This window comes from Galeopterus variegatus, unplaced genomic scaffold (assembly GCF_000696425.1).
Source record: "Galeopterus variegatus unplaced genomic scaffold, G_variegatus-3.0.2 Scaffold1043, whole genome shotgun sequence".
NCBI classification, from domain to species: Eukaryota; Metazoa; Chordata; class Mammalia; order Dermoptera; family Cynocephalidae; genus Galeopterus; species Galeopterus variegatus.
Genome location: NW_007727154.1, coordinates 22933 through 36360, shown reverse-complemented (window position 1 = coordinate 36360; position 13428 = coordinate 22933). Strand labels below are relative to the sequence as shown.

At 40.5% G+C, this 13428-nt stretch overlaps 1 protein-coding gene across 1 annotated transcript in view; it reads right to left on the bottom strand.

Moving 5' to 3' along the window:
- Window positions 1-13428, bottom strand: part of ADCY8 (adenylate cyclase 8 (brain)) — a gene marked incomplete at its 5' end in the record, with an annotated part of 128380 nt that overhangs the window by 94796 nt on the left and 20156 nt on the right. Inside the window, one exon of the mRNA XM_008574415.1 lies at window positions 7671-7868. Coding sequence (XP_008572637.1) covers window positions 7671-7868 — 198 coding nt within the window. The remainder of the gene's footprint in view (window positions 1-7670; window positions 7869-13428) is intronic.

Genomic DNA, 13428 nt, shown 5'->3' with positions numbered 1-13428 from the left:
TGCAGGTGCTCTGAAAATGGAAGGGCCTGAGACAAATGACTCCACAAAGGTTTAAGTTCCTTACTGTATAAAGAAGGCTTACAAATCAATAAGTCAAAGGTGAGTGCCACAATCAAAGATGGGCAATTAAGACAAAGATGCAAATTACACCATTAAGATAAATGTGCAAATCACAAAAAGAGAAATATAAAGACCAAAACATATACAGAAAGATGTTCCACCTCAGTCATAATTAAAAAAATAAAAATAAAAATGACAGGGAGATGCTGTTTGCTTCTTATCAAATTGGCAGTTTTTACAAAGTATAGGCATAATTCTTGAGGGCAATTTTGGAATGCATATCAAGTATTTTAAAATGTAGTTTCTCTTTTACTCATCTTGAGGATTCCATCCTAAGGAAATAAATAAGCCTGGATATATGATTTAACTGTGACAATGGCCATCACAACGTAGTTTATAATTTATAGTAGTGAAAAAACTGAAAAAAAAAAAAAGCCAAAAATGGTTGAAACATGTAATGGAACAGCATGCAGTTACTAAAATTATTTTGTAATTGAATATTTAATAGTATGGGAAAAGGATCAAGCAAAGAATGCTTAACACTATGTTACAAAGCACTATGTACGAAATGGTCTGTTTATAAAAAATTGCATAGACAAGTACATAGATGCACACTTGTGTTTCATGTTATGGTATGTTGTGTTATGTTAACAGCAATTATTCTGAGTTGAAAGATCAAAAGGGATTTCATTTGCTTCCTTTGTCTTCTATACTTGGTATGAACTTTTGTTAGTAAAAATGCATTCTTCTTTTAATAAGAAAAAAAATCTAATATGACCAACTGCATTTGACAGACATGTTATGTTTTCTACATCTCTTTATCACGGTTCAGGTTTTTGCTTGTCCCTGAGATCTGTCAGCCCCCCTTGGGAAATATTTAGCCTGACTAAAGAAAGGCAAAGGACTCTTCTGTGAAATCTGAGAGAAGCCAAAGAGGACCAGATTAAGCCCCCTCCCTTCATCTAGGGGTCTGCTCAGAAAGTCTAATGAAGTTGCTAGGAAGTGAAAATGTCCAAAACCACTAATTCTAACCTGGCTGAGGCCCAAGCCTTGGGCCACACACCTTGTCACAAGACATCCACACTGGTTGATTTTTGAGAGTGAAAAGAGGTGCCACTAATAATGACATTGGGAAAACAGGTGTGAACAGGGACTGTCCCTGGCAAACCAGGACATGAATTCACAATGGTCAATGATTCATAGCACCAACTACTGAAAGAGGTCAAGAGCTCCAAATCCCTCACTTCACAGATGAGGAAACCGAGGACTAGAGAAGGAAAATGTATTGACCAAAATTGACTCATAAGCCACATATGTCATGAGCATATTTTTCTGAAGCTTAAGTCGGAAAAATGTGCTCAGATACCTGGAGGGGAGGAGAAGGGGTGAACCACCTTCAATTTCCATGGCAGGGAGTGAACAGAACTTTAGTCTTCTCTCCTGAAACTCCACTGAAAAGGGTCAAATAGAAACTGACCCATGCCTATTAGCTCTTAGAGTTTGCAAAGTATATCCTGAGACCAGCTACAGGGGTCAAGGCAATGTCCCCCAATCTTCTTCTTAACCTGATTCTTTATTCATTTTCTTACTCATTCAACAAGTATTTATGCAACACCATGAGGTATATAAAAGTCCTGTTTCACATAACACTTTTGTAGATATGCCAATTCTTATAAGCAAAAGTGACCAGGAAGTGTCTGAATGATATCTCTATACATTTCAGTGGGGCTTTGTGTTCTCTAATTCACTCAAAAAGATGGAGAGGTGAACGGGTTCCCTTATCCATGCACCTTCTTTTTCAAACAAAATGAAGCCCTTTCCACCCTACAAAAATAGCAAGGGTAAAACCATTGTTTCCATTTTCATTTTTCTTTTCAGAAAACATGCTTTTTTATGGTCCAAACTTGCTCCCAAGAAGCAGAGTAGGGCAGTGGAGGAGAAGAGGCTTTGGAGTCATAAAGACTGTATGTATTTCAAAAATTCTTGGATGCACATTTTTTTAAATTAAAATATAAATTTTTTACTAAAATGCATACTTTAACATCTCTGAAATCAGAATGCATCTATCAATGGAATCTCAAAACCGTGAGTTCTTTCCAGGGGTGTGTGTGATTAATTCTGCTGGTCACCAGGTGGCATTGTCAACTTGGGACCACTTCAAATTATATTCTCTGCCTGAGGGTTTGCTTTTTTTAAAGACAATATTTAATGTGTGAACTCAGGTGGCAAACTTATGCAGATTCCTTTTTGGAGTTTAAATTCTTGGGAAGCTCTTTTCCCTAATCTAATCAATACCAGGGTATAGGCATGTGGGTTCCCTCACTGCCCCTGTCTATTGGGTGTTTCTTTTTCCCTGTTGTCCTTACCCTGAGGGTGTAAGCTGAGCTTTGTGTGTGTGTGTGTGTGTGTGTGTCCATGTGTGCGTGTGTGTGTGTGCACACGTGCACTTGTTTCCTCTTAGACTCCCCATATTGGGTGATTTTTCTTTTTGAGTGCTGCATAGAAAACAGAGCATCTTACAGTTGATGGCACCTTACTGTCAATGAAATATAATAGCTGGTTTTTGAGATCTATGACCTCTGCTTAACCTCTTGGAGGCTCAGTTTTCTTTTTTGTAAGTGGGATAGTAATGTCTCTCTGAAGATGCAATAAACTGAAATATATAACACCAGGCACAGAGCAGCTGCACACTGATACTATTCTCTGATTCTGGAATCCTACAGATTTGAAAGCCTTGTTTTTATTTTGCCAAGGCTCTAGGACCCTTTCCTACATAACCTCTCCCCCAAACCCCTTCCCTATGACTCTCACCCCATCCAAAGCTCAAAAAAGGAGAAGACGAAGAGAGTGCAGGATTGTCTTCATCACATGAAGGTACATCAAAAAGTTCATGGTGGGATTCATATAACCTTTAAAGCCATTTTTCCTTGAACTTTTTGAAGTACCCTCATACAAGAGCCCGGAAGAGCTAGTCCTAAGGCTCCAGGCAGAAGCAGTGTAGTGAACAGACAGGAGCACTGGCTTTGGTGTCATAGTGGGTGCAGATTCCAGTCCCTCTGCTCACAGTCTGACTTTGGGCAAGCTTCATAATTATTTCTCCATGTCTCCTTTCATCAAGTGTAAGATGAGGCTGATGATATCATCTATTTTATACTTTGTTGTTAATTTGTGCAAACAGCTTAGAAATAGTACTTGGTACTTAGTAACTCAGTTCCTAGAGAGGGTCTCAGAGCAGGAGCCAACAAGGATTGCCTCTGTGACATGAGGGGAGTGAATGTTTTCTGATGTGCCCCATTGCCCTCACATCCCAGGAACCCATGCACTGCAGAGCACGTGCTAGATGGGACAAGGCAGGACCGTCAGTGGGTAGGTCCCATGTTCGTTCAGGATGCTGTCCTCTGGCTCTCCTAGAAGAAACTCCCCTGATAAGAGAAGTTAATCTTAGGCATGCTCTGCCTCCCTTAGGTCCATTGCTTCCATCACCAGGTGGCTGCAGGTAGGATGTGGACAGTATTAAATAAAACACACTGGAAACAATCTATAGTCTGCAAGGATTAGGTCATTAGTGAAGCAAGTACATCCTTACCAAGAATGAATGAAAGAGTTAAGCACAGCTCTGGACACAGGTATTTACCCAGGCTAATTGAGAAGATTCTTTGTAAAGCCACCCTGCTTGTTGTCCTAGCTCCTTGAGCTTAGTAACCAGGAATGAAAATGCATTTAATCTGGACCTTAAGTCCTTAATTACATTATGAATAAGAAAAACCTAGGGCTGACCCATGGCTCACTCGGGAGAGTGCGGTGCTGATAACACCAAGGCCACGGGTTTGGATCCCTATATATGGATGGCTGGTTAGCTCACTTCAGAGAGTGTGGTGCTGAAAACACCAAGTCAAAGGTTAAGATCCCCTTACCGGTCATCTTTAAAAAAAAAAAAAAAAAAGCTAAAACCACCTGCTATTTTTAGGGGAATTTGAATGAGGCAAAATTTTCCTTTTCCTTTTGTTTTGTTAGCACATTGACACAATATATTTCAAGTTGGGAATTGCAGGTGAAGGTATTAATTTTGGAGTGTGCAATCTTTGGGTAGTCATCAAAGAAACTCATTGGGAAAGGTGCTTGTGCATGGAAGTGTAAATTCCCCAAACCAAAGTAAGCAGACTCTTCCCAGGCAGCTGAACAAACTCACAGAAAATTGCTCATTGGAGCTTTACAGAGTATTGGATCAAACTCCTGAAATTTGCTTGCAAATTCCCTGCTGTTCTTTCCTGGGGCTCATGCAGATGCCAAGCACCTCCTGTGCTCAGTCAGGGAAGATCTGTCAGCTTCCATCAGTGTGAAGGAGCAGCCCAGTTAAGCAGGGACAGCACCCCGTCTTCCTAGTCCCCTTTCTGGTTCAGAGCTGGGGTGGGGGAGTGAAATGGGAAAAAGTCATCATCAGTATGGCGATGGCTGCCATTTTTTAACACTTTACCTAATCAAGGCATTGCCCTAGAGCATTTTATAATAAACTATGAAAGATGTACAATCATTATCCTCATTGCACAAAGAGGAACTCATGCTCAGAAAGGTTAATTTTCTTATCAAAGGTCACATAGCAAGGGAGTGGCAGAGGTGTAATTCAGTCCTGACTCTGAATCCAAAAGTCATCTTTCTACTGTACCTAGATCAGGGAAGCTCTGAGCCAGCAGGAAATTGGGAAAACAGGAAAATAGATGTCTAAAATCTAAGAAAGACAGTGTTTATTGCCAATGCTTACATCAAGTTATCAGGTGCCCTCATATGTTACAAGGGTTGCAAATGATGTGAATTCACCTAAAATCAAAGGTAAGTGGGTGCTAATACCGCTTGGCTTAGTAATCTCGAAGTGGAAGAAACTCTTTTAATGCTTACTGAGTTGAAGGACTCTTTGTTCTTTTAGTCATCTTTTCCTTCAAGAGCAATACTGAGGCTCTCTTTATCTAACCAGCATCTCTTTACTTGGCTTAATAATCTCGAAGTGGAAGAAACTCTTTTAATGCTTACTGAGTTGAAGGACTCTTTGTTCTTTAGTCATCTTTTCCTTCAAGAGCAATACTGAGGCTCTCTTTATCTAACCAGCATCTCTTTTCATGGCCTTCAGCCTACTCATGATTTTCAGAGAAAAGAGAAGACAATACCAAACCAAACCAAACAACAAACAGAAAAACCAAAACCACAGCCCCTGGGTTCTCTCTCTAGTCCCATGAACATTTATAACAATTTACTTCAGAAAAAGAGCCACTGTGGAGACCCAGCTCTACCTTGTGCTCCAGGCTGGAGTCTTTAAACATCAGTGAGAATGGCTTGATATGCTCTCTTCTCAATTTATCACCACTCCGCAAGTCGATGGTATGTTCTATTCTCTTGTTAATTTCCTCAGGCCCAGACTGGACATGCAAAGCTTGTGCAAGATGGTTTGGAAGCAGATTTATTGAATTTCTTGTTAGAGCAGCCAGAGTCTAGGGGGAAAGCACATGCAAACACAATAAACCTGCTAGTCCCCTTTGAATCAAAAAGAAATGCAATGTTTTAGATCATGTTGCTTTGCAAACAGTAATAGCATTGCATGCAGTTGTATTCAGTGAAACCTACAGAAGTTGATCGGTTAGAATTTGGTTCAGAGAAACACAACTTTGCAAAATATCACACCAAGAGGGACACTTCCTCTTTCTCAATGTAGGTGCACTGAATTCCTTTGAGATATTTGGAGAGTTGTTGGATTAGAAATGTTAATTAAGACCCTTTCTCTAACCAGGCATATCCCAGAGAAAGGGAACCAAACAAATAACAGAAAGTAAATATATCTGAAAAGCCCACAAAAATGATCATCTCCAACTGAGTTAGATTCCACATTTTCGTGCGGTCTTTCATTTAATGGTAATGGAGAGACTCGGGGTTCCATGGCTTGCATTTTTTTTTTAGCATTCTCCTTAGATAGACAGACAAATATGCCAGGATCTGCTCCTTAAACTTGATAAAGATTGTTAAATTTGTGCACTTCACAAATATGTCCCCCTTCCACATAGACCAGTAGATAGATATAGACAATTCATATAGATATGTACGAAACTCTATACATTCATATAGATATGTGCGTAATTTCCTTTAGGCAAAAAATGCAAGCAGTTGCAGCCTCCCACCATTTCACGGGGTTAAACAGCAGGAATTGGGGAAAGGTAAAACCACCGCAGCTGGTAATTGGGTATGGACACTTGGATGGAAAATTGCATTGGCTTATGAAGACACTCCGGGTTTGTCAGGGAGACCTTGTCTCCTGGTGAGTCAGCAGCAAGTGATAAGATCAACTGGCTGGATCTAGCCAAATGCAATGCTCACTCACAGTTCCAATTTAAGACAAAAATAGTGTGAGTTGGACTTGAAGAGAAATAGGGATAAGGAAGCCCATCCTATACCCCCAAGAGAAGTCCTTGAAGGGAGGCATAGGATGCAATACGTCTGCAGGGTGAGGAAGTGGAAACTCCCTGTCTCTGTGCACTCACCTCATCTGCTTTCCTTGACCAGCCTTTCAGCCTGGCTGTGTTTAGAACACAGGATAGATTGATATAAAATTACGGAGTCATCAAATGACAGAGGACCCTGGAGATCCCACTGCCTGAACCCCTATATACTGATGAGCCTCAGAGAGACTTGCTCAAGAGCCATCAGCTCATTAGCATCTGGGCCAGATCAGCTGCTCCAGGGCCAGAGCTGGAGTCAGGGGCTTTGACCTCTGTGAAGCCATCCAGCCCATCCCATAAGGATTCTTCCTATGCTATTGTTGGATCCTTCATTTTAACTTTCATAGAGATAGTCAATGTAACCTAAATCTGAGGTCTCTAATGAATTCTACAGCAGGAACTCATCACTGTTAGAATTTATTGAAACTCTTCTTCAGATCCAGGATGAAGGTCTGAGTTGCATGTGTCTACATGAGAAAGCAAAGTATATGCTCTCAGGGGACTGAAGCAGTTAATTTCAGTGCTGAGAACCAAGAAGACTACTACAGAGAACTAGACAGATGTTAGGGGTTGGTGTGGCAGGATGAGAGGCAAGAGAAGGGATGAAGCAGAGAGAAGGAAGCAGGGACGAATGTTTCAGAAAACGGGACAGGAGGATCCATGTGGGATCAGAGAGAGGGTTTAGCCTCTGGGACTAAATGCTGTTTGAACAGCATCTCCAAAACCAGAGGAAGCTGGACTGTTAGCCACTCGAAGNCTCATATGTTACAAGGGTTGCAAATGATGTGAATTCACCTAAAATCAAAGGTAAGTGGGTGCTAATACCGCTTGGCTTAGTAATCTCGAAGTGGAAGAAACTCTTTTAATGCTTACTGAGTTGAAGGACTCTTTGTTCTTTTAGTCATCTTTTCCTTCAAGAGCAATACTGAGGCTCTCTTTATCTAACCAGCATCTCTTTTCATGGCCTTCAGCCTACTCATGATTTTCAGAGAAAAGAGAAGACAATACCAAACCAAACCAAACAACAAACAGAAAAACCAAAACCACAGCCCCTGGGTTCTCTCTCTAGTCCCATGAACATTTATAACAATTTACTTCAGAAAAAGAGCCACTGTGGAGACCCAGCTCTACCTTGTGCTCCAGGCTGGAGTCTTTAAACATCAGTGAGAATGGCTTGATATGCTCTCTTCTCAATTTATCACCACTCCGCAAGTCGATGGTATGTTCTATTCTCTTGTTAATTTCCTCAGGCCCAGACTGGACATGCAAAGCTTGTGCAAGATGGTTTGGAAGCAGATTTATTGAATTTCTTGTTAGAGCAGCCAGAGTCTAGGGGGAAAGCACATGCAAACACAATAAACCTGCTAGTCCCCTTTGAATCAAAAAGAAATGCAATGTTTTAGATCATGTTGCTTTGCAAACAGTAATAGCATTGCATGCAGTTGTATTCAGTGAAACCTACAGAAGTTGATCGGTTAGAATTTGGTTCAGAGAAACACAACTTTGCAAAATATCACACCAAGAGGGACACTTCCTCTTTCTCAATGTAGGTGCACTGAATTCCTTTGAGATATTTGGAGAGTTGTTGGATTAGAAATGTTAATTAAGACCCTTTCTCTAACCAGGCATATCCCAGAGAAAGGGAACCAAACAAATAACAGAAAGTAAATATATCTGAAAAGCCCACAAAAATGATCATCTCCAACTGAGTTAGATTCCACATTTTCGTGCGGTCTTTCATTTAATGGTAATGGAGAGACTCGGGGTTCCATGGCTTGCATTTTTTTTTTAGCATTCTCCTTAGATAGACAGACAAATATGCCAGGATCTGCTCCTTAAACTTGATAAAGATTGTTAAATTTGTGCACTTCACAAATATGTCCCCCTTCCACATAGACCAGTAGATAGATATAGACAATTCATATAGATATGTACGAAACTCTATACATTCATATAGATATGTGCGTAATTTCCTTTAGGCAAAAAATGCAAGCAGTTGCAGCCTCCCACCATTTCACGGGGTTAAACAGCAGGAATTGGGGAAAGGTAAAACCACCGCAGCTGGTAATTGGGTATGGACACTTGGATGGAAAATTGCATTGGCTTATGAAGACACTCCGGGTTTGTCAGGGAGACCTTGTCTCCTGGTGAGTCAGCAGCAAGTGATAAGATCAACTGGCTGGATCTAGCCAAATGCAATGCTCACTCACAGTTCCAATTTAAGACAAAAATAGTGTGAGTTGGACTTGAAGAGAAATAGGGATAAGGAAGCCCATCCTATACCCCCAAGAGAAGTCCTTGAAGGGAGGCATAGGATGCAATACGTCTGCAGGGTGAGGAAGTGGAAACTCCCTGTCTCTGTGCACTCACCTCATCTGCTTTCCTTGACCAGCCTTTCAGCCTGGCTGTGTTTAGAACACAGGATAGATTGATATAAAATTACGGAGTCATCAAATGACAGAGGACCCTGGAGATCCCACTGCCTGAACCCCTATATACTGATGAGCCTCAGAGAGACTTGCTCAAGAGCCATCAGCTCATTAGCATCTGGGCCAGATCAGCTGCTCCAGGGCCAGAGCTGGAGTCAGGGGCTTTGACCTCTGTGAAGCCATCCAGCCCATCCCATAAGGATTCTTCCTATGCTATTGTTGGATCCTTCATTTTAACTTTCATAGAGATAGTCAATGTAACCTAAATCTGAGGTCTCTAATGAATTCTACAGCAGGAACTCATCACTGTTAGAATTTATTGAAACTCTTCTTCAGATCCAGGATGAAGGTCTGAGTTGCATGTGTCTACATGAGAAAGCAAAGTATATGCTCTCAGGGGACTGAAGCAGTTAATTTCAGTGCTGAGAACCAAGAAGACTACTACAGAGAACTAGACAGATGTTAGGGGTTGGTGTGGCAGGATGAGAGGCAAGAGAAGGGATGAAGCAGAGAGAAGGAAGCAGGGACGAATGTTTCAGAAAACGGGACAGGAGGATCCATGTGGGATCAGAGAGAGGGTTTAGCCTCTGGGACTAAATGCTGTTTGAACAGCATCTCCAAAACCAGAGGAAGCTGGACTGTTAGCCACTCGAAGTCTTTAACATTGGTTTCTTGGGCAGAAATTCTTTCCACACAGCTTTTTTTGGACTGATTTACTTAAATTACAGTAGCAGCAGCCACTGTAGTGGCGGTTATTATAATCACAGCTCTCTAACATAACCATTACTTCAAAAAAGACTGGACATTTTTTTTNTAAATGCTGTTTGAACAGCATCTCCAAAACCAGAGGAAGCTGGACTGTTAGCCACTCGAAGGCTTTAACATTGGTTTCTTGGGCAGAAATTCTTTCCACACAGCTTGGAAAATAATAAAACTTAGTTTTCTCTCTTGGAGAGAAGGTGAAAAGGACACTCAAACTGCCGTGTCTGGGCACACCCTCTGGCTTAGGGATGCCGGTGCTCCCTGGTAAGTGCTTGGAGCTGGAGTCTAATAGCTGGAGATGAAATCGCTACAATGTCTATTTACAGTCATAGTTAGGAATCTCTATTGCTTTCTGCAATTTTTATTTTCTTAAAGTTTTCCTTCTTTGAACTAAATATCGCTTAACCGTTCTACCAGTCCTTCATACCTTTGTTGGCTGTAAGACGTTTGGATTTCCACAGGTCAGGGGAGTTTCAAAAAATATTTTTTTGGACTGATTTACTTAAATTACAGTAGCAGCAGCCACTGTAGTGGCAGTTATTATAATCACAGCTCTCTAACATAACCATTACTTCAAAAAAGACTGGACATTTTTTTTCCCAACAAGAATGATATAATCTCAGAATAAAAGACAGGTCTTTACATTGAATACATTTAATTCAATGAATAACTCTCTACTTTTTCCTTATTTTCCTCATACTGATGTGAACTGGTGAAAATGTCATCAGGGCCTAACACTGGTCTGTAGAAGACATTTGAAATCTAGAAATAGGCATTGCTTCCTGGATGCCTGCAATTTATAACAGTTGACCATTCAGAGAAGGATTCTGCTGCCATTGGCCACTTCTGTAGGGCAGAGACCAATGAAATCTCCTTCCAGAACTTCCTGACTTCGCAATACATTCTATTGGCTGTCTGTGGTTGCTTCAGATGGGAGAGATTTGAAAGCACCCCTCTTTCTTTCATCCCTTCACCAGGTTACAGTTAATAGCTGGGGAAGAGCCCTTTCATCAAAACGTCAGTGATATTGTGGTGGAGAATTTTTTTCTTGTCTAAGCAGTTATTTTTATTCCTTACAATTATATCCCTAGTAGTTTATGCAGGTAGTCAATTCTCAGTATTCTTTTTTCTGATGTTTGCTCTGTCAATTACATACAACAATTACATACGACAATTACATGTGCTGTTTAATCAACAATCCCTCTAGCATCACCTCATCCCTTCAGGGCATATATGCTTAAGGGAAGACTAGCTTCAACTCAAGAAGGCAAGCAAATTGAAATTAGGAAGGGGCATGGGGAAATCATCTGCTTTCATTTACCCCCAATGCATCACAAAGCATACATGACTTTGGGAGAAATTATGGCTTGGGATTATCTGTGATACCCCTTTCTCTCCATTAGTAATGGCCAGTAAGATTTGACTGTGTGGGCACGTTCAGTGGGCTAATGCTGCCAACACCAAAAATCCATGCACTGATATATTCACAATGATTCATTTGTAAGCAGTACTGGGTTGAAATGTGTAACATGCCTTATTTCCCTACTTAGAGTCAAACTAAAATGAGCTATTTTTTTAATAGAATAGGGCTTTCTCTTTTTAAGACTTACAGCACCAGTATGAGCAAGATTATGGCAAAAAATAGCACAAGCTTTAAATATGATTCCAATCTTAAATTGACCTCCAAACTGTTGAGACAGTTCTTTCACATAAACAAATTAAGCAATTGGCAAGAGAATAGAAAAACAAATGAATAAAATGGAAGGAAAAGGGAAATGCCATGAGAAGAATTGTAATTGAATACATATATTTGAATATATGCTTCAATGTATAACTGAAGTACATATTACATTTATATGCAATAAAAAATATATTCATTTATTTACTTTAGCTGGTGTTTTCAGATATTTGGGAGGTCAGATTGGAACAGTAATGTTATAAAAAAATATGTTATAAATAAATAATGCTGTTTATTTATTTTAGCTGGTGTTGTAGATTTTGGGAGATCAGGTTAGAGCAGCAGAAATGTCTAAATTTGTGGCCGAGATGGCCTCTCATGACCGAGTTTCTACATAAAAAAGATTTTGCAGCCCCTGGATTTATCTTGACTGAGATGCATGCTCTCCTCAGGTATTTCAGAAATTACTTCCTCCCTCACAGGTACTTGAGACAGATCAAAGCTCAGATGAGAATCAGTGTCCCTTCTGAACCCATATTTCTGAAGACAGGGTCTTACCTGAGAGTCTGGGGGGGGGGTCTGGTGAAAATTATGATCAGAGGGTCTGGGTAGCCCTTTTGCAAACTGCATTTGAATGGGGGAAGTCATTAATCCTCTTCAGCCCATCATTTAATTTATGACCTTCAGAAGACTTTTCTTTGGGACTCATCTTTTATCTATGTGTCCACTGAAAACCTACTTTCCCTACAGGCCCTAGCATTTCATGGATGGCCAAAAACTTTGGTACTCACTTATCAGTTTGTCACAGTGAATGAAGGTGTACTGTCTAGATACATCCAGTTTTGTAGAGTCAAACCCACCTTAGCTCTTGTGGATGACGTATTCCAATATCAAAACACACTGTAAAGCATCCCCGTGGACACTGTAAATCAGTGCTCTGTTTCATTACTAGATCCTCCTAATTCACCCTTTCTCAAAAATGTGTTCCAAGAAATACAAGAATGCTGGGATGCTTCATTACAAAAAGACTCTGTGGGCCAGTCAGTTTAGAAAATGTGGGCCCATTATTTGTTTATTGTCGTGTCTCCTCACCAGTGTCCATGAGAGAAGGGACTTTGTCTCTTTCGTTTGTTTCTTTGTCCCCAGTGCCTATTCCAATGCCTGATATTTTGTAGACACTCAGTACATGTTTACTGAATGAAACAATTCTTATATCCTTCGAGTGGGATCTCACAGTACACTTTACTGAGATAAAGGCACTGATCAGTTCTGCAGAAATGAGACTCTTAAACTTCACTTTCCAAACTTGTTTTGACTGCACAACCCCTTTTCCTGAATTACTTCTACTTGTTCCATAGAACACCACTTGGGAAACAGTATTTCAAAGTTTTTCCCTGCTTTTATTCACAATTCCAGTTACTGAACTTGTTGCTGACCTCTGAATTAGATCTGTTTATATGGCCACCTTCTAGTGTCCTGAGTTTTTTTCTCTAGGCTAATGGATTTGATTTTCCCAGTAGGGGAGATGTTTTCTACACATTGCACAATGCTTTCTAGTTTGTGCCCTGTGTGTGCTATTGCACAGAATATCAGACCCAATGCAAATGACATCTGACCTTGTGCATTGGAACATGCAGCATCTAGGGGCATGTACTACTGCTACTTTAAAAACCAATTCAGACATCACCTTCTCCGGGAAGCCTACTCTGAGCCCGCACTTTTCCTTAGCACAGCAATTACTGTGATTTATTGCAATTGTCTACTCATGTGTTTGTTTGTTCCACTAGACTCTGATCTCCTTGAGGTCAGGCACTGTGTTTTATCTATAATTGATCCTCCAGCACCTGGACTATTTGCTAAGTTCCTAATAAGCGTGTGCAGAATGAATGAATAAATGGATGGATAAATGAAAGGTTGAATGGTTCTATAAGAAGATGTTTTTCCAGGGCAGTGTTTCTGGTCTTTTGCTAGCAAAATTTTCTCCTGTTCTCTCTCAAATAGACTCCAAATTTGGAAAGAT